The following is a 19,709-nucleotide window of genomic DNA, read 5'->3' as shown; positions in this document are numbered from 1 at the left end:
GTGTGCCCAGGCCGGTGGCTGCCGTGGCGTCCTCGTCCTCACAACCAGCCCCTGGAGCGGCCAGTCTGTGCTGCTCCGACCTCCTGCCGGCAGCCCCAGGCCCCTCGCGCTGCCCAGTGCGTCAGCCCCGCTGGGAGGCTGCTCTGCACCATCTCCGAAGCTTCCTGATCCCGTCTCTGGTTTGGGCGCCTGTCCTTGTTCCGTCTCCCAGAGCCACGCTGGGCATTTGTCACCGTTCCGTCTCCCAGAGCCACGCTGGGCATTTGTCACCGTTCCGTCTCCCCATCCCATGTTTTCTCAAGGTCCGTCTGTTCCCACCGCTCACGGAGACCGGGACGTTCCCTGGATTGTCTCATTCCTCTGTCCCGAGGCTCTGCGTTTGGGGGCCTTGTGGACGGCGGTGGGACGGCCCCTGCCCGGGCTGGCGGGTCCCCGCAGATGAACGGCGGACATGGGAGCACGTGCCTTCCCCCGGAGAGAAGCGCCCCGTCTTCCATGGCTCATGTGTCGCTCCGATGGGGAGCGCCCGGAGCTCACAGGCTGGACCGACTCGCTCGCTCCTTGGACGCAGGACGGGCTTCGCGCGAGTGAAATCCCAATAAAGCGAGTCAGAGGAGTCCTCTGCTTCCCCGTGCCCGTGCCCGTGCCCGTGCCCGCGCCGTTCCCGCGGCCGTCTGTGAAGCCTGCGACCCGCGATCCCTACAGAAGGGGTCTGCGCGCCTTCATTCAAACCGACGTTATTGGCTAAAACGCCGGCCACTGCTCGAGCGGTCAGACAGCCCTCCCTGCGGGCTCCGGGACCCGCAACGAGCTCCGTCACAACGACGGGGTCGGCGGCATTGCCGGATCCCCAGAGGGGGACGTGTGGACGGGAGCTGAGTGGACGCGGCTGGGAACACGGTGCCACAGCCCTGGCCCAGCTTGCTCGCCGGACGCTCCGGCTCTGGGCACCGCCGTGGGGCGAGGCCGGCCTGATTTCCCTCCGCCCAGCGTCCCGGGACGGGGCCTGTCGCCGAGAGCCCACCGGTTCTCAGGCTGCACAGCCTGCCCCGTGCACTCTCCTGTCGTCCTTCCCAGGGCCTTGTGCCGGCGCCCGGGCTTCCCCGGCGACCCCAGGCGGCATGCGCCCTTCCGTTGGGACAGGGAGTACGTGGCTGACCTCCGAGAGGTACAGCCCCGGGGTCCGGGTGAGACCCATGCTCTCCCTCCACGGGCGGACAGTCCCGGGACTCAGGGCTCGAGCGTCATGACCCCAAAGGTTTCAGAAGCCCGTCCTTCGCACGTGAGGGTTAGGCCGAGTCAAATTCTCAGCCAAACGGCGAATCCCAGTCGACGGGTCTTACTTCTCATCCCTACGAACAGGGAGTTCCTGGAGTATCGCGTTCCGGAACATTCCTCCTATGACCAAAGAGCCCAAGGCGTCCTGTCTTCTTAGGATTCCGTCTTCAACAAGACGCTTTAATCCGGGTCTGAATGTGTTCTCTTGAGGATCAAATCAGGCCTTTCCTGGGTCTGGCTCTATGGTGACGGAAGCCGTGATTTCCGGGCCGTGCCGGCAATCCAGAAGACTCTCGGGGAGCCCTGCAGGTTGCCCCCGACTCCACGGGCCGGACAGAGCTCCGTGCTCTGGGGATCCCCCAGCGGGGTCTCGCACCGTCTCTCTGTTCTCCCCCCAAACCTGTGGCCCTCCTTCCCAGACCCCAGAAGCCCCCAGACCCTCCCTTCCAGTCCCTCGGAGCCCCGACTCCCTCCCAGACTCCAGCAGAGCCCCACACCCCCAGGCCCCGGAAGCCCCCTGACCCTTCCTTCCAGTCTCTCGGAGTCCCCGTCCCTCCCTTCCAGACCCTAGAGCCCCCGACCCTCCCAAGCCCCTGGAAGCCCCCGACGCTCCCTCCCAGGCCCGTGAAGCCCCCCGACTCTCCTTCCCGGTGCCTCCCAGGCTCCCACCCCCTGCCGCACGCCCCCTGGAGCCGCTGCCCCCTATGGCGCCCCCTTCACTAAGCATCCACAGTGGACGTCATGACTCTGCAATCTCTAGGCCTTGGGGTGGGGACACCAGGTGGGGGCGGGTATGCCAGGAGAGTGAGGGACAGAGGCCTGACCCCACGGGCACCCCTTCCTTCCGTCTCCTGCACAAGGAGGAATTGGGATGGAGCGGCCGGAGCCCAGGGGGGCCTGGAGGCACGTGGGTGCCCCCGACATAGTACCGGGCAGAATGCATGGCTGCAGGCGTTCGGGGTCGAGCGGGCACATTCCTAGGGGCACGTGGACTGGGCTGCGCCTTGGGAGCTGGGGTGGCCCGTGCCGGAGCTTTGTTGCCCCCCAGGGTCTCTTCAGAGACCCCGTAACACCCAACCCCCCAGGGGCTGAGCCGAGTAAACCAGAAAGCCGGGCGGGTCTCGATGGTCCACTGTCCCAGGGCAGCAGCTGTCCTGATGCCGCAAGCACACCTGGGCTGTCCTGCAGCCTGCCCCGGCCCCGGGGCCAGTGAGGACCGTGCGCTGGCGTGCCTCTCCGTCCACCACCCTGCCCAGTGCTGGGGGGCCTCGTGCTCCCCTAATCTGCCTCACCGGCCCCGACAATGGCCGTGCAGGACCCTCACACCACCCTGTCCGCGGACCGCACCACGGGACCTCCTCTCAGCCGCACGCTCAGCCCTCGGGGCCCCCTGGGAAGACCGCGAGAGGCCGCCCCAGCCCACAGCCGGCACGCGGGGCACTGACGTCCGGTCCTGCCCGCCCGTGCCGCAGGACCCCGCACGTGTGAGCGTCCCGGAGCCGCTGGACAGACGACCGCACGTGCGGACTTCGGAGCACACCCATGTATTCTACTAACGGTCCCGCAAGCCAGCACGCGGACCTGGGTCTCCCGGGGCCCACGTCAGGGGCTGGGGCCTGCGGGTGGGAACCCGGCTTCCACGGTCCTCGCGCTCCCTGCTGTCCCCGACTGCCAGCGTCCCCTCCGGCCTCCACGCCAGCACTGCGGTGACCCGCTTTCCCAACCATCTTCTCATCTCACGCTGCCGTGAGAACAACGCTCCCCCGTCCGCAAGACCCGCAGGCAGGCTACAGGTGTTTTTTCCTTAATCCCGGAGTTCCGAAATCTGGAACCACTCCCACAGCACCGCTGTAAGGGTGAACACGCATCGCAGGGGGAAAGCAAGCATGACACCGTCCAGGGTAGCAACAGGGTGGCCACTCACGTCACCGTCCCCTCCGGAGACCAGGGAACAGCGCCGGGCTCGGGGCCCCCCTGCAATGTCCACGCAACGTCTCTAACAGCAGAGGGACCAGCATCCTGTCCTGTGTCCCGGGAGCTTTGGTGAAGACAGCCCCAGGCCCTGACGGCCGTGGGAAAGGTGTGGTCCCTCCAGCCTTGCCCCGTCCCAGCCGGCTGCCGGCGAGCGCGGAGCACCCCCGTTTCGTGCTGATTCAAGGACGCGCCATGTTTTCCCACGGCCCGTGCCGAGAGGCTTCCGTGCCTCTGGGAGACCGTCCGGACATCCAGGGCGCTCCGAGGGGAGCAGGAGGCCTGGCTGGTGAGTCTACGACACGCGGCGGACGGGGAAGCCGCCACCGGCCCCCTCTCGGCCGGCACGGGCGGGACGTCCTCCTGCAGGGTGGCCCCCGCTGGAAGCAGCAGGGAGCCCGTGTCCTGCGGCCAGAACCCTGCGGGAGGCACGTCCGCGCTCACGAGGCACGTGCGGTCCGCCAGCAGCGGAGCCGCTCAGTGGACCGGCAAGCTGACCTTCGACGTCCGGCCGCCGGCCCTTCCTCCCGGAGCGGCCACGGAGGGGGCGGCAGGAGGCCCAGAGACGGCGGCGGACACGACGTCCATTCACTCGGGGAAGAGCTTCCTGAACTTGCCATAGGCAGACTTGCTGATGACGACGGTGACGTCGGCCACTCCGGCCTCGGGAATCACGTCCACGGCCTGCACGGTGGCCTCCTGATGCAGCCAGCTGCGGGCGTGCGGGAGGGCAGAGGGCGCGTGAGCGGAAGGGACTCCACCGAGAGAGTTCCGTCCCCGGGCCGCCCACAGCCTTGCCGCCCCCACCCGTGGCCTGCCCGTGGCCTGCCCGTGGCCTGCGCACCGACAGCTGGCTGGCCCCGCACGTGGGCTGAGGAACCCAGCTTCGCAGTGCGCGACCTCAGAAACCACACGACTCCTCTGCGTGCTGGTGCTGGGCCCGTTCCGCCGCCTTTCCCGCCCCTGCACCCCCTGCACAGCCACGGCCACGGCCCCTCCCCTGCCAGGCCAGCCCCACGCACCTCAGCTGTGCGCCGGCCAGCCGGACCCGCAGGGTGAGGACCTGTCTCCCCGTGGCTCTCAGGACGGCATCCTCCAGCCGCGCCTTCAGCTCGGGGAGCCCGTGCCCCTGCAGGGCGGACACGGCCACAGCCTGGGGTTCCACCGGGCTATACCTGGACGGCGACAGCCCAGATGCGGCTCAGCCTCGGAGAGATGGAGCGAGGGTCCCCCAGGGACGCCGGCCCCCCGAGCTCCCCCCGGGACCACGTCCGTGTGCGTCAGGATGTCGGACGGGAACAGCACGGAAACCACGATAAGGGTGCCGGGAAATACGGGGTCCATGGGGTGAGAGGACTCAGAACAGAAGACCCCAAAATTTCCGGTCTGCCGGCCTGTGGCTGCTTGCGTGTGAAAGCCCTCACGGCAGGTGGGCGAAGGATGCTGACCCCCTTGTCTTCCTGAGAGCGGGGGGCACGCGCCCCGGGAGGACGAACGCAGTCTGATCTCGTCAGTCATGGCGCGGCTGCTGTCACACCAGTGGCCCGCCGGCACCCACCAGGCACGAGGCTCCGGGGTCGTGGGGTCATGGGGTTGTGGGGTTTTGGGCGGGCAGGGGTCATGGGGCCGTGGGGCCTTGAGGCCGTGGGCAGGCAGGGGTGCACTCACCCGGGCACCAGGTCCGTCTTGTTATGAACTTCCAGCATGGCGTCCAGCAGGGGCGCGGGCAGGCGCAGGCCGTGCAGGCTGGACAGGACACTGGCTTTCTGCAGCTCCGTCTCAGGGTGGGTCACGTCCCTCACGTGGACGATCAGATCCTGAGAAGCAGACGAGCCATGCGGTGGGGACGGGGTGGCGGGACGGGGCACCGCACGCCCAGGCGGGAGCTCCCGGACACCACCGCTGGGCCGTGGTGCGGGGTCCCGCCCCGGACAGGCCGCTCGCCTGCACCCAGCCCAGGGCCCTGGGCGTCTGAGGCGCCTCAAACCGCACAGGGTCCCGCTCTACGGCTGCACGCTCACTGGGAAACTTCCAGATTCGCGCTTCCTTTGAAGCTGGAAGAACCCTTTTTGCCTGACTTTAAACGGTGCACAGGCAGGGATCCGACTCGTTACTCGGAAAACGCACAGCGGGAAAGAGGAGGAATTGCTTGTAATTCTGCCCCGGGAAACCGAGGGACCGACCGCCTACATTCTGCAGCGTTTGCTCCCAGGACTTCGGGGCACGTGAAATTAAGAAAAAGATAAGCGTTTTATCCCAGAAACGTTTGGTTCTGGAAAAGGCAAACAGGAAGGCAGGGACCCCCGCCGCCCATTCCCGGGAGCACAGGCCACGGACAAGGGGGACACCGGCGTGCTCCTGTCTTTCCGGAGTCACGCATCTCTTCCTTCTGTCCTGGGACGCCAGGCTGGACACGTGGCACGTCCGTCTATCACCTCTCCTGGCTCCTCTGAACCCTGCCCGCGTTCAGCACGTGTGGGCATTTTGGGGGACGCCCTCCAGTTGGTGTTTGGTTGTTTCCTCGTGTGGACACTAGGTTGGGGTTTTGGCGGACGCCCCAACAGCACGTGCCGTTGCATCCCATCGCCCCGAAGCTGCCCACGAAGGCGGACCCGAGGGCCAAGGGGCCGGAGTCCCAGGTCTCCCTGCAGAGGGGCTCCGCCTCCGTCCGGAATCCGTCTCGGAAGAGGTCCCTAGGAAGGCCTCCCTGTCAAGGGGGCGTGAGGCGCCAGTTTCCGGCCGGGGAGGAACGGTAGTCCCCGGGGCTGTCACATGCAAGACCTGGGCTCTGGGTTGTGCTGTGTGTGAGGGTGACCCAGGCCCTCGCGCCGCAACACGTATGACGGAATCTGGTCCCCACGTTGTGTCATGACTGAGAGGATCCGGCCCCCAGGGCTGCGCTGTGACCGATGGGACCTGATCCCTGCCTCGGGTTGTGTGTGTCGGGCCCCAGGCCCCAGGGCCGTGTCCTGTTTGAGGGGACCCAGACCCCCTGTTGTGTCATGTTGGAGGGGACCCAGTCCCCGGGGTTGTGTCGTGGATGAGGGGACCTGGCCTCAGGTACCGCCGGTGTTTCAGGGAACCTGGCCCCTGGGATCGTCCCACACTCACTGAATGAGCCACGTCCTCCAGGGTGGCAGAGAAGGACTCGATGAGGCTGTGGGGCAGCTGGGAGAGGAAGCCGATGGTGTCCACGTAGATGACGGCCATGCGGGAGGGCAGCCAGCCGGCGTGAGCCGTGACGTCCAGTGTCGCAAACAGCTGATCCCGGGGCTGGACAGCGTCGTCGCCGGTCAGGGCCTTAATCAGCGTGGTTTTTCCTGGAAGGTGGGCCACAGGGGACACAGGCATGACAGGCCCCCCCCACGGGCCCCACAGTCCACTGCTGTACCTCAGGCGGCTCCAAGTCAGACCCACATGCCCCTGGCCGAGGGGTGGCCACGGTGGGTGAGGTCTCTGAGGGCCTAGGTCTCATCTCTGCAGGACCCCTGGGTTGCCTCGTGGTTGAGAGGACGCTGCTTCCCGTCGTGCACGGGGGTCGGGGGTCCAGGGCCTGGGGCACGAGAGGCTACCTAGGGGATGGCACTGGGGTAGCCACGGTGGGGACGTGTGAATGGGAGGGGGTGGGCGGGCACCCGGGCAGACGAGGGAATGCTGCAGACACGGGCGTCCTCTAGGTCCGTGTGCGATACAGGACTCGTGTTCACACAGACGAGGCAGGGGCCCCGTGTGCCGGAGACGCAGGGCTATCGGCATACGGAAGAGTGACGGCAGACCAAGGCGGGTGCAGGAGGAATGTGTGCGGTGTGAGAGCGCGGGTGTCTATGTAGACGGGGTGATGGTGGGGGGGCGGGTACACTGTGTGTGGGGGTGTGTGTCTGTGTAGACGGAGGGATGGTACGGGTGTGTGTGAGGTGTGAGAGCGCGGGAGTCTGTGTAGACGGGGTAATGGTACGGGTGTGTGTGCAGTGTGAGAGCGCGGGTGTCTGTGTAGACGGGGTAATGGTACGGGTGTGTGTGCAGTGTGAGAGCGCGGGAGTCTGTGTAGACGGGGTAATGGTACGGGTGTGTGTGCGGTGTGAGAGCGCGGGTGTCTGTGTAGATGGGGTGATGGTGGGGGGGCGGGTACACTGTGTGTGGGGGTGTGTGTCTGTGTAGACGGGGTAATGGTACGGGTGTGTGTGCAGTGTGAGAGCGCGGGTGTCTATGTAGACGGGGTGATGGTGGGGGGGCGGGTACACTGTGTGTGGGGGTGTGTGTCAGTGTCACGGGGTGACGGTACGGGTGTGTGTGCCGTGTGTCAGGGGCGGGTGTCTGTGTGACGGTGGATGGTGCCGATGCAGTGTGAGGGTGTAGACCGTCGGGAGCTGTGCGTGTCTGACGGCCCCCAGAGGGTGCTCCCCTACAGCCTTACCAACAGGTGGACCCGCGTCCAGACCCAGACCCTGCTCGGGGCCCACTGGTCCCAGACTAGCCCTCGGACACGGCCAGCGGCCGCTGGGGGGCCTCACCTGAAGGTGAAGCAGCAGGGGACCCGCGTGCCGCGGGGTGACCGGGCACTGTGGACGGACAGCAGGTGCCTGGTTATGGACGCCTCCTCTTGTCCCACGCGCCGGCCGAGCCTCAGGGACCCCACAGACCCCTGTGTAATGCCCGCCCCCCAGGGTCGCAGAGGAGTTGCCTGCGTCCCGCACAGCAGTGAGCTGTGGTGCAGAGAGAGTCTCTGAAGCCTAGGTGTCTCCCTGGTGTCCCGGCCCAGGTGCTGTGGGACGTTCCCTCTCTCCTTGGACGAGGACCACCCGCTCCTTGAGGACGGGGCGGTGGCGTCACGGTGGTCTTCCAGCCACACACGGGGACCGGACCTTAGGGCAGCTCACGCTTGCGGGGCAAGTCCGGAGGGTGAGGAAGTGAGCCTCCGTGCTTGCCCTGTGTGGGAGGGTCCCCGTGAGCCCAGGGCCTCAGCACCAAGGAAACCCGAGGGCCGGCATCCTGCCTGCGGCCGCGCACAGCCCACACGTGAGCGGAACCTTGAGACGTGCCGTGGCGTCTCAGCGGTCGCAACCCGGACGGTTCTCCTTCCTCTACGGGCAGGTCTACTGGGAATGAGCTTCAAAACGTCTCGGTTTCTTTTCTATCACTGAGTTTACAAGGCCCCAGTAAGGGACAGGAGCCCTGACCACCGTCCGGCGCTCGGGAACCACACCCGTGACCTGACGGGGTGTGGGCCGTGGGCGCTGTGACCCCCCTGAGGACGGCAGCCCCGCTCTGCACCTGTGCTCCTGGGTCGGCCCTCTGAGGGCCACGGTCTTGGTGCATTTGTGACAGATTCTCCCCAAACACACGGGCCCGGCGCAAGGGTACGGGGTGTGAGGGCGGCGCGGACCCCGCGTCTCGCGCCCGCAGGGGCTCTCACCGCAGTTGGTGTACCCCACCACGGCGATCACCGGGAACTCCCGCCGCCTCCGCCGCCTCCCCAGGAGCCGCCGTTTCTGCCTCAGTCTCTCCAGGGCCTTCCGGATCTTCATTTCCTTTTCCTTCAAGAGGCGCTGCTGCACCTGCACGAACGATTCCCCTGGAGACGCCCGAGATCGCGCGTCAGCCAGCGGAGGAGGCCGCGAAGACGCCTGAGCCAACAGCGCCACGGGGGTCCCTGCGCGGGATACGGACCGGAATCTTCTCACGGGGATCCCCCATCCTGCTCTACCTCGAGGCCACTGCCCCAACGCCTTCCCACCGGCAAGACGGCTTCGTGCAGCAGAAGGTGGTCTTGCCGTGGCCTCCTGCCCCCTCACATCCGCTGCGGGAGGAAGGGCAGCCTTGCAAGGACAGCCCCATGAAAGCCACAGCTGACTTGAGACGTGCCCGTAGAGACACATCCACATCCTGACCCCCAGGACCTGTGAACGGGACCCCGTTTCAGAATAGGGTCTGAGCACATACAACCCGTCGAGGATCTGAGATGGGCTCATCCTAGATGAGGGGCCCTAAATCAAAACACACAGGTCCCCGTGAAAGCTGGAAGGAGACAGAGGAGAGAAGCTACATGAGGACGGAGTCCGAGGTGGGAGGGACGCGTCAGCAGCCCAGGGACGCCTGGAGCCCCAGAAGCGGGAAGAGGCAGGAAGGACCAACTCCTAGAGCCTCGGGAGAGCACGGCCCTGCCCCGCCTGGACCTCGGCATCCCTGTCCCGCCTGGGTCTTAGTACCGGCCACACCCGGATCTCAGACTCTGCTCTCCGAAGCTGGGAAGAGAGATTCCTGAGGTTTTTAAGCCCCTGGTTCGTGGTCCTTTGTTCCAGCTGCCACCAGAGACGGCCTGCATGTCTCAGTTTGTCCGAAGATGACACACAAGAGGCCCACAGGTCGCCCCTGCCCCACTGGATCTTTCAGCAACGTTGTGCTCTTCCCTAGGGGTGGCTGCTGAGACACCCCCCCCACCCCCCATCACCCTGTGACAAGACCCCACACGTTACCTGACCCCATGATATAGCGCGAGCCCCATCCTTGCGCATCCGGGCGGGCAGTGCTGCTTTTCAGGCGGGACCTGCGTGGGAAGGGGCATCTCAGCAGACAGGAACGGAAACACATGCCCACCCAGGGCAAGCACGGCCGGTGCCAACACGGAGAAGTGAGGACGAGACGTCTGGGTGCAGAGAACAGGGCGAGGTGGTCCTCCCCCTGCCCAGCCCGTCACATCGTCGACGGAGGGCCGCACAATGAGGTGCTGGGCCGACCAGGGGGACGTGCCCTGGCCGACGTGCTGCTTGGGCACAGCACCTGCCCAGCCGGCTGCCCGGGAAGGTGTGGCCAGCCCCACACCCTGTCCTCGCCACGCTCCAGGGGGCGGTCGGGTCCCACACACAGCCGCTGGAAGAGGGTCTGGGGTACGCTGCGCCAGCCCGCGGAGGCCAGGTACCTGAGAAGGGGCAGCTCAGCCAGGGCCACCTGCAGACGCGCCTCCTTGGTCCGGGCGTTGCAGCGGAAAATGTGAAGCACCAGCGTGAACCGGTCGAACACCGGCACGCCCCAGCGGGCCTCCAGCTCCTTCTGCAAAGGGGGGGAAGGAGGGAAGGCGTCCGTGGCGGCTCCTCGGGCGAAGGGGGCGGATGGGACGCTGGCCGCGGTCCGCCACCCTCCGCGGTCCTGCCCCAGGGGGACGCGGACCCAACACCTCAACGCGCTGACCCAACACGCGTCGGCCTGGGAAACACAGAGGGCCTCCCGCCTACCTTGGTCGGCGTGGCCAGCCTCTCCACGTTCAGAAAGACCGCCGTGATTTCGGGCGACCCTCTGACTCTCTCTGGGGAGGAGAGAAGGCCCCGTCGGATGTCTGTGTGCCGTGCAGTCCTTCGTGGGACTGACCTGAGCTTTGGCCGGCCGGGTCCGCCAGACAGCCTCAAGTCTCTGGGCGTACGTCAGCAAAGTCGGGTGTGCAGGATAGGGGTCAAGGGGAGGACTGGGCTCCATCTGCAGGGGTGTGGGTCTTGCAGACACATGGCCGGTGCACAAGCCCACAGGGACTGAACGGGTCTAAGACCTCGGGGTGACGGACATGGCCGGGGCACAGCCCTCTGGGCCTATGTGCGGAGCGTGCTGATCTGTGCCGTGAGCTGCACGTCAGTGGGGGCTGCAGACCCTCGGGCGTCCGTGGAAACAGAGTTCACACCCAGCACGCTGTGTGGAGGGGCAGATAGGCCAGGGGGCCTTGGGGTCGGTGTCCCCCTACTCTGAATGGCCCCAGTGGCACCAGGGCACGGAGCAAGCCGTGAGAGAGGCACGCTGGGCTTCTCGGTGTCTGATCCAAGTTCCCAAGAGGACGCCTCTATAGGGCCCCAGTGAGAGCCCATCTGTCGCTCTGTTTCCCTCAGGAAGGGAGGGGCACAGGGACCCACCTGTCAGGTGCTCCAAAGTCCCTTTGCCGAAGATGAGCTTTCCATCGGGTGTTTTGGTGGGCACCACCATCCTTTCCACAACCGACCAGCCATCCAGGGTGTGGACCAGTGCTTCTGCTTCCGCCACCTGCCACTCAGCTTTCAGGAGACACAGGGCCAGAGTGAGGGACACGTCCCCATGGGCCCCGGGCCCCGTCCAGCCCTGCCTGGCCTGCCCCGGCCCATGCCCCTTGGCTGGGATGGCTTCCTGCAGCGTGCACAGAGGTGAGACAGCACCCCCGTACCCACGTGTTCCACGACACAGCGATGCTGTTCCAGCCACAGACGGCGAGAAGCGGAGAATGAGGCCAGGGGAATGCAAGGACGGGTCCTCCTAACGTGGCAGCCGGGGACTTGGCAGCAAATGGGAGGCCTCCATGCTCTTCCGTGCCCCAGCACACAGCGTATCTTGCATGGAGCGCCCGAGGGCCCACGAAACATGTTGCATTCCCCACGGGGTGGGCTGTGAGCCCTGTGGGCAAGGAGTGGGTGTCCCCGAACCCCCTGCCAATGCTACACAGGAAAGATAGCAAGCAGCGCCCAGGACGGACAGGATGACGTATGGGGCCTTGGTGCCAGCCTGTGCAGGAGGGGGCCTGGGGAGAGTTCAGTGAGCATCCCAGATAGGGGGTTGGGGTCCCAAGGAGGGGCTGGTCCCAGGAGCTGAGGGCGTGGGGGACTGGGGCCTCAAGCCCAAGGCTCGTCCTGACAGCATTCCCAAGTAGGGAGGCAGCACAGGGCACCCCTGAGACGCCGCGCTCTCCCGACCGCCCCCAAGGCCACCCTGTGCCCCTCCCCACAGCACAATGTCCCAGAGGAGCGGTCCCTTCCGGACACGTACCCCGTGCTCATTGTACCCCCTCCAGTGACCGGGTGCTGAGGGCTCTGGGCCAATTTTAGGCCCCCGAATTGTCCGCAGAGCTCAGGCACAGGGAGGAAACTGAGCCTGGGGTGGGGGTCCATGAGGAAGCTGGGAGGGATCCAAAGTCCTGCAGAGAAGCCGCACACTCTGCTTGGTGGGGGAGGGGTGCCCCATCCTCTGAGCTGAGGGGATGCGGGGGAGGGGTGCCCCATCCTCTGAGCTGAGGGGATGCAAGGTCTCCTCAGCTCTGACTCCTGACGGGCATCGCCGGTCCTCTGCACCTCCTCCCCTCCGGTGCCCCGACCAAGGGCACGGGGCCACTCCCCGCGTCCCTTCTTATATGTCACACGCAGCCCATCAGCAAAGCCCCAGGCAGTTTCTTTCGCCACCTCCCTGGTGGGGCCATGTGCCCCCGCTGCATCGCAGATCGGCTTCCAACAACCCTCTGCCGGGGTCGTGAGACTTCCGGGGATGCCCGCGGCCAGCATCTGGGCATGTGGTCCACTCGCCACGTGCAACTGCCCAAGCCCAGGACTGGGTGCCTGGTGGGAGTGAGCGGCCAGAAGCAGTGTGTGCAGGCCACAGTTCTGACGCAGGGCCTCACGCACGACGGGGAGTACGGACCGCGTCCCCTGCCCACACGGCCCTGGGAAGGAGTTCTGCAATGCAGAAGCCGGGCAGGGAGCCTGTGAGTCTGCCGCTTCCCCTGCTTGTGGGTTCTCTATTTCTGACTAATAAATAAGCCCACTTTGGAAAAAACCCAGTACGATCCGGACCGCGCGGGCTCTAGCGGATTAAGCAGAAAGCACGCCAGACAGGCGGACAGCGTAAGCAGACAGACGAAAAGCTCAAGAAAGAACGGCACGCAAAGGCGAGCGGTCAGAATCGCTCCGACAGAAGGAAGAATTCCTGTGACGGGCCTGTGAGCGGGCCGGGCAAGGCCGAGGCACGACCCCCCCGGCGTGCAGATGGGACGACCGTGACAGGCACCGAGAGCAGAAGAGTCAGGCCGTGGACTGGACTGAAACTTTCCTAAAGCAGCTGAGAAAGGAAGGTTCTCCACGGCGCACACGGAACGCCCGAGAGTTCGCGGCAGGGAAAGAGCGTGACGACACCCTCGCAGTGTCTGCAGACCCAACACACGCCTCCGGCAGCACACGGGGACGGCAAGCGCCAGGCCATGGGCTGCGTCATCGCCCATCGGGGGAAAATGGCAAACTTCTAGGAGGGCCTGGTACGCTCCGATCAGACGGGCCCCAGATGCAGCAGGGGGCCAGCACCTAACCCGGGTGAGAGCACGAGCAGCGAGATCTGTCCGTCACCGCTGGCGGGAAGGCAAGCGGCGCAGCCCCTTGGAAAGCAGTTGGAGGCATCTGTCCTCCATCGCCTCTCTGGCAAGGACACGGGCAGGGGGAGAGACACGGGCAGGGGGAGAGACACGGGCAGGGGGAGAGACAGCAGAAGAGACACGGGCAGGGGAGAGAACGAGAGAGCAGGAGGACAGGTCGAGGGAGATGCCCACTCCCTCCCTACTGGGCAGGGAGCCCAGGCCGGACCGATCCCAGGACCCCAGGATCATGACCTGAGCTGAAGGCAGGTGCGTCCCCCCACGAAGCCCCTGGGCGCGCCCAGACGACGGGATATCATCAGCAGCGAACACAAAGCAGCGGTGGAGCCACAGCAGGTCGTGTGTGACCTGGGGTGCACGCTGAGCGACAAGAGCCGGTCTGCAAGGCCGCGCACTGCGCCATTCTAGCGCACGCTGGAAAGGGAAGACCACGCACGGGGCAGATACCGGGATGGGGCGGGCGGGGGACTGGTTCCACGGCCCAGCGGGGGCTTGCAGCGGCGGCGGGGAGCGGTTTCACCCCACCCGGAGCACCGGCCCTGGAACCCCGCCCCCGAGTCTCCACCCCTCCCGCCGCAGTCCCGCCTCTAATCCCGGGCCCCGCCCCCAGGACCCCTCCTTGAGTCACACCCTCGGAGCTCAGCCCCTCCTAGTCCCCGCCCCACCAGCAGCACTCGAAGCCCCGCCCCCCGAAAGGCCCGCCTCTCAGCATCCCCTGCACCTTCCTCGGCGCCAGAACGCGAAGCCCCGCCCTGGCACGGCCCCCTGAGGACTCCGACCCGCCTCAAGGTCCCTCGACTACCCTCGGAGCGCCCCCCCAAGTCCCCGCCCCGAGCACCAGCACTCGAGGCCCCGCCCCCTCCGAGTCTCCGCCCCCGGAAGCACCGCCTCTCAGTGTCCCCCGCCCCTTCCCAAGCGCCAGCACCCGGAGCCCCGCCCCCTCCGAGTCTCCGCCCCGAAAGCCCCGCCTCTCAGTGTCTCCGGCCCCTTCCCCAGCGCCAGCACCCGGAGCCCCGCCCCCTCCGAGTCTCCGCCCCCGGAAGTCCCGCCTCTCAGTGTCCCCGGCCACGGTACCGCTCCGGGTCACCTCCGGTCCGCTGCTGCTTCCGCGGTCCCAGCTTGACCTCAGGGTGAATCAGACACACGCGCTGGGTCCCCGCCGGCAGCAAAGGGTCCCTCCTCAGTAGCTCCTCCTCCTCCTCTTCCTTCTCCGCATCCTCCAGTTCCTCCTCCTCTCCCGCTCGGCTGCTCGGGCCATCAGCCCGTGGGCCCCGTCCTCCACCTCCCGGGCCCTTGAGTCCCCCGGGGCCGAAGGCGGCGAGCGCGCGATGCGGGAATGCCGGCAGCGGCGGCGCAGCTTTCGGGGCCCCGCGGCCGCGAACCACGCGGGAGACCCAGGCCCCCGGGCGGACGGAGGCCCGCAGGGCCCACATTCCGCCTTTGGCCGCACGCAAAGAGGCGGGACCTCGGGGGGGGGGTGCCTCCGTGCGAGCTCCCCATTGGCCGCCGGGCGTCACGTGCCCGATGGGCGCTCGCGGGCGCTGGGGGGCGGGACGCCGCCGGCCCGGACGAGCTTCGCTTCTGCGGGTCCTGCTCTCCGGAGACCCGGGACCAGGTAGCGCGGCCAGCGGGGCCGGGCGCCGGTATTGGGCCGGGGCGGCCGCTTCCCACCACGCGTCCCCCTCTGCGGCCGAGTCTGGTCCTGGAAGTCCACTACCGTCCCCGGGGGTCAGAGCCCTCCCTGCGTGGGGGTCAGGATGCTGCCCCGGGGGTCAGAGCCCTGCGTGGGCTTCCGAGGGCTGCCTCGGGGGTCAGAGCCCTTCATGGGGTCCGAGTGCTGCCCCTGGGGGTCAGAGCCCTGCGTGGGGGTCCGAGGGCTGCCCCGGGGGTCAGAGCCCTGCGTGGGGTCCGAGTGCTGCCCCTGGGGGTCAGAGCCCTGCGTGGGGGTCCGAGGGCTGCCTCGGGGGTCAGAGCCCTGCGTGGGGTCCGAGAGCTGCCCGGGGGGTCAGAGCCCTTCATGGGGTCCGAGGGCTGCCCCGGGGGTCAGAGCCCTGCGTGGAGTCAGAGTGCTGCCCCTGGGGGTCAGAGCCCTGCGTGGGGGTCCAAGTGCTGCCCGGGGGTCAGAACACTGTCGTGGGGGGTCCGAGTGCTGCCCCGCGGGTCCCCTGCCGTGGGTCTGAGTGCTGCCCCAGAGGTCAGAGCCCTGCGTGGGGTCCAAGTGCTGCCCGGGGGGTCAGAGCCCTTCATGGGGTCCGAGTGCTGCCCCTGGAGGTCAGAGCCCTGCGTGGGGGTCCGAATGATGCCCTGGGGGTCAGAGCCCTGCGTGGGGGTCCGAGTGCTGCCCCAGGGGTCAGAGCCCTGCGTGGGGGTCCGAGTGCTGCCTCGGGGGTCAGAACACTGTCGTGGGGGGTCCGAGTGCTGCCCCGCGGGTCCCCTGCTGTGGGTCTGAGTGCTGCCCCAGGGGTCAGAGCCCTTCATGGGGTCCGAGTGCTGCCCCGGGGATCAGAGCCCTGCGTGGGGGTCCGAATGATGCCCTGGGGGTCAGAGCCCTGCGTGGGGGTCCGAGTGCTGCCCCAGGGGTCAGAGCCCTGCGTGGGGGTCCAAGTGCTGCCCCCGGGGTCAGAGCCCTGTGTGGGAGTCAAAGTGCTGCCCCAGGGATCAGAGCCTGCGTGGGGGTGCAAGTGCTGCCCCGGGAGTTGGGTCATGCTTGGGGGTCCTCGTGCTGGCCCGTGGGTCCTCTGCCGTTGGGTCCAAGTGCTGTCCCGGAGGTCAGAGCTCTGTGGGGGGTCCAAGTGCTAACCTGGGGGTTAGAACCCTGTCGTGGGGGTCCGAGTGCTGCCGCGAGGGTCCCCTGCCGTGGGTGGTCCGACAGTTGTCCGGGGGTCAGAGCTCTGTGTGGAGGTCCGAGTGCTGCCGTGGGGGTCTGAGTGCTGCCCTGGGCGTCCCCTGCCGTAGGGGTCAGAGTGCTGCCCTGAGGGTCCTGAACCATGTCAGGGCGGTCCCCTGCATAGGGGGTTCCAAGTGCTGCCCCAGCGGTCCCGAACTTTACTTTGGGGTTCCCCTGCGTTGGCTGCAAGTGCTGTGCCAGGCTTCCCTGCTGTGGGGGTCCGAGGGCTGTCCTGGGGGGTCCCAAACCTTACCTTGGGTGTCCAAGTGCTCCCCCAGGGGTCGCGAACCCTGCGTGGGCTTCCGAGGGCTGCCCTGGGGTCCCATGCTGTGGGGTTCTGACTGCTGCCCCTGGGGCACAAGGTTGCCCTAATGGGTGCTCCTGGGGTCCCAAACTTTACCTTGGGGGTCTGAGTGCTGTCCCAGGGTTCTCAAATCCTGCGTGGGAGTCCGAGTGCTGCCCCGGGGTCCTGAACCCTGAGTGGAGGTCTGAGGGCTGCCCCAGGGGTCTCGAACTTTACCTGAGGGGTTAAGTGCAGATCCCTCCAGGGAATCCCATATACCGCCTTGGAGCTGCGGGTGCAGCCCTGGGGATCCCAGCCACTTCCTTGGGGGGCGTTGAAGCTGTTCTGAGGGGTCCTGAAGTCTGCAGTAGGGTATGGAGCCTGGCCGGGGAGTGGGGGGGGGGGTCCTGAACACGACTTGGAGGTTTCGAATTCCGCCGGCGGGGGGGAGGGGGCGTCGTGAAGTCTGTGCTGGTCGTCCACGTGTGGCACAGGGGTTCAGGTTCTGGGGTTTGAATCAGCCATGGGGGGCCCGAACTCTGCCTTGGAGATTCTCGTCTGGCCCCAGGGGTTCCAAAGTCTGGGATGATAGCTCGGAGTGTGGGCCAGGGGCTCCAGACCCTGCCTTGTGGGGGAGGGGCAAGCGGAGCCCCGGGAGTCCTGAACCGTGCCGTGGGAGTCCTGCCCCATCCCTGGGGGTCTGGGAGCCCGCCTTGGGGGTCGTAGGCAGGACTAAGGAGTCTGGAAGTTTGCCTGGCAGGACGGAGTCGCTCAGTGCTTGAGGGGCACGGTCTCCGAGCGAGCCTTGGGCGTGGGATGCTGACTTTGGGCATTCCCGGTGCTGCCTGGGGGCCTGAGTGGTCTGGGCGGATTCTGAAAGCTGTGCTGGTCGCCCGCGGGTGGCCCTGGGGGTCCCAGGAGTGCTTGGGCATCAGAGCCTCCGCAGTGAAGGTGGTGTGCGGCAGGGTGGCCCAGTCCCCGGGTCCGGCCGAGGGTGACGGGCGGGCGGGCTCCAGAGGGGTTCCCCTCCTGTTCGAAGGGGATCCGTTCCCTAACCAGGAAAAACCCCAAGCAGCATGGGGTCACAGGGGGTCACGAGGAGTTTCTCGTTCCTCGGGAAGGTGGAAATGTTCCTTTCGAGTGTGTGTGGCATCTGCGGCTTCTGAGGTTTGGGGAGACGCGGGCAGAGGTCCGGGTTCCGAGCCCGGCAGGGCAGGACAGGAGGATGGTGGGACGTAGCCTTGAAGAGCCGTGGGTGGCGCGCGTGGGGGTGTGCGTGGGGGCGCGTGGGGGCGTGTGGGGGTGCGCGTGGGGGACGGCCCGGCCCAGGGACCACGGGGGGCAGAATGAGATGCAATGCGGGTCCCTGGCGTGGGACATGACGGCAAACGCGGACTCAGGACTCAGGACTCAGGGTCGCTCGGGAAGCCCCGGGCCGGCGCTGCTTCCTGGATGCCGTCTCCTGGGCCGTGGGGTCACAGTTGCCCTGATTGGTGCACAAGTGTGTGGCTCGTGGGCTGCGAGTGTGGCTCTTTGTTCCGTGCCCCCCACCCCTCCTCCGTCTCACGGCTGGAGACCGCCAGGCCAGGGGATGTGCATGAGGGAGTCCATGGGAATGCCCGGGTCTTCTGTCCCCGGAGCCTGTCTTTGGAGGCTGGGGGGCGGCGCCCCGTGCAGCAGGAGGCCGGCAGGACCTCACTGGGCCGCCCGCCCGCGTGGTCCTTCTGCGCCACCTGGCGTCGGACGTGGGCAGGTCCACTCCCGCAAGCCCCGTCCTCCGGAGCAGGAGCTGCCCAGCTCCCATTCGCAGGGCTGTGTGGGGCTCTCGCGGCCCCGGCCCTCCCCGCGCTCCTCCGCTTGCCGTCCGGCCGGGATCCCCGCACGCCCCGCACGCCCCCCGCCGAGCCTGCCTTCCCAGCGGTTTCTGGGGGTGGGTGGGGGAGGGACGCGGCCAGGATTAACGCCGACAATGAGGTAACGCATCTTTTTCACGGCTTCCCTGGGGTCGGTGTGTCTCATGGCTGCGGATGGGGTGCGGGGCTTCTTCCCGGCGGGCTGGGCGTCCCCCTCCCCTTCCTGCCGAAGCAGAGCGCTCCGGGACTGTCCCCGCGTCTCCTGTGTATTCTGCCCAGCGCAGACATGCTGCCGGTGGGGAGGGGGCGGGGGGCAGAGGAGCCCTGCGTGGAGGACGGCGGGCACGGCCCCTCGTGTTTTCGCTGGGCTTGGGACGTCTTCCCTCGTCGGCCCGGTTAAGTGTCCGTGGGCGGTAAGACGCGTCGCGGACGGCGTGGGAGGCGTTTCCCGCCGGGGGACACCCCGAGCCTCGCACACTGACTTAGAGTCGGGGAGCGCCCGGGGTGCAGGGCAGACCCCCCCTTCGCAGAGTCTTGTGCCTTCCCTGAGCCGAGCCACTCCCCGTCCCCGGGCATTGTTTGGGGCGCGTGGCCACCTTCCGTCTGCCGGCCACCGTGCCTACCCGTCGCGTGGTGCCCGTCGTGCCTGGCGTCCCCGTGTGTGGAAGCGTGTGGATCGAAGAGCGATGGGGCGTCGGGGGCGGCTCGGAGACCCCCAGCTTCCCGCCGCGATCTGACTTGTCTTGTGTCTCAGCGGAAGGTCTGGCCGAGCGGAGGCGAAAGCCGTGTCGGGCGGCGGCGGCGGCCGGGACCGCGTGTCGGTAAGTGTCCTGCTTGGGGAGGTCCCGCACGGGTGGGGACTCGGGCCCGAGGTGTGGGGTCTCTCCGAGGGAGAAGCAGGCCTGTCCTCTTGTGGGCGAGAAGATGAGGACAAGACCACGGAAGGAGGTGGGGGTCCCTGACCGTCGCACTGTCCGGCGGTCCCCGGGAAGACCCAGCTGTACGTTTGTCCAGTGTTCTCGTTGTCCGTAGTCTCTCCGCCCGCCTGACCTCAGAGGGACGGGGAGGAACAGCAGCCCCGACGTCATCTGGGGGGTCCACGGGCTCTGGGTATGGGCGGCGACTCCGCGTGGCCGCGGAATTTGTGACACACTGCGCGTCCGTGCTATAGTCCGTGGGGGGGTGGGGACCGTGGCGGAGCCCGCAGCCCCCGGGCCCCGAGGTCGGCGGCCATGGGGGTGGTGAGTGTCCGGGGCCCTGCGGGGCGGGGCCTGCATCTTCGCCCAGAGCTGTGTC

General features: G+C 67.4%; 3 protein-coding genes across 4 annotated transcripts in view; 2 read left to right on the top strand and 1 right to left on the bottom strand.

The window, feature by feature from the left end:
* Positions 1-2,806: 2,806 nt before the first annotated feature.
* On the bottom strand, positions 2,807-14,846 carry LOC309856068 (putative GTP-binding protein 6). Of its 2 annotated transcripts, none has more exons than XM_082716773.1 (10): positions 14,478-14,846; positions 11,142-11,279; positions 10,479-10,549; positions 10,166-10,296; positions 9,723-9,793; positions 8,663-8,821; positions 6,361-6,569; positions 4,918-5,066; positions 4,272-4,424; positions 2,807-3,961 (listed from the first exon to the last, which is right to left on the bottom strand). In XM_082716773.1, the coding sequence occupies exons 1-10, from the start codon at positions 14,821-14,823 to the stop codon at positions 3,838-3,840; spliced, it is 1,551 nt and encodes a 516-aa protein (XP_082572899.1). In that variant the 5' UTR covers positions 14,824-14,846; the 3' UTR covers positions 2,807-3,837. The 2 variants fall into 2 exon arrangements, with proteins under 2 accessions (XP_082572899.1, XP_082572900.1); XM_082716774.1 differs by lacking the exon at positions 14,478-14,846 and adding an exon at positions 11,426-12,154.
* Positions 14,847-14,914: 68 nt separating this feature from the next.
* LOC309855952 (uncharacterized protein) lies at positions 14,915-16,809 on the top strand (the record flags this gene model as incomplete). Its single annotated transcript, XM_082716537.1, has 2 exons — positions 14,915-15,910; positions 16,726-16,809. The coding sequence occupies 2 exons, from the start codon at positions 14,915-14,917 to the stop codon at positions 16,807-16,809; spliced, it is 1,080 nt and encodes a 359-aa protein (XP_082572663.1).
* A 1,113-nt stretch (positions 16,810-17,922) lies between these two features.
* LOC309856065 (cohesin subunit SA-2-like) overlaps positions 17,923-19,709 on the top strand; it is a 48,794-nt gene continuing 47,007 nt past the window's right edge. Inside the window, exons 1-2 of the mRNA XM_082716769.1 lie at positions 17,923-18,534; positions 19,168-19,234. Of these exons, the coding sequence (XP_082572895.1) occupies positions 17,939-18,534; positions 19,168-19,234 (663 nt within the window). The 5' untranslated portion in view covers positions 17,923-17,938. The remainder of the gene's footprint in view (positions 18,535-19,167; positions 19,235-19,709) is intronic.

Source organism: Mustela nivalis (assembly GCF_964662115.1).
Source record: "Mustela nivalis genome assembly, chromosome: X".
Classification (NCBI taxonomy): Eukaryota; Metazoa; Chordata; class Mammalia; order Carnivora; family Mustelidae; genus Mustela; species Mustela nivalis.
This window is presented reverse-complemented; position numbering and strand designations above follow the sequence as displayed.

What these genes read in the sequence shown, in the direction of transcription:
- LOC309856068 (XM_082716773.1), bottom strand. Translation starts at nt 14,823, where the DNA reads ATGTGGGCCCTGCGGGCCTCCGTCCGCCCGGGGGCCTGGGTCTCCCGC. An exon ending in GAAGCAGCAGCGGACCGGAG is followed by an intron (nt 11,280 to 14,477) that starts GTGACCCGGAGC and finishes GTCTCCTGAAAG; the next exon opens with CTGAGTGGCAGGTGGCGGAA. An exon ending in AAGACGGACCTGGTGCCCGG is followed by an intron (nt 4,425 to 4,917) that starts GTGAGTGCACCC and finishes GTCGCCGTCCAG; the next exon opens with GTATAGCCCGGTGGAACCCC.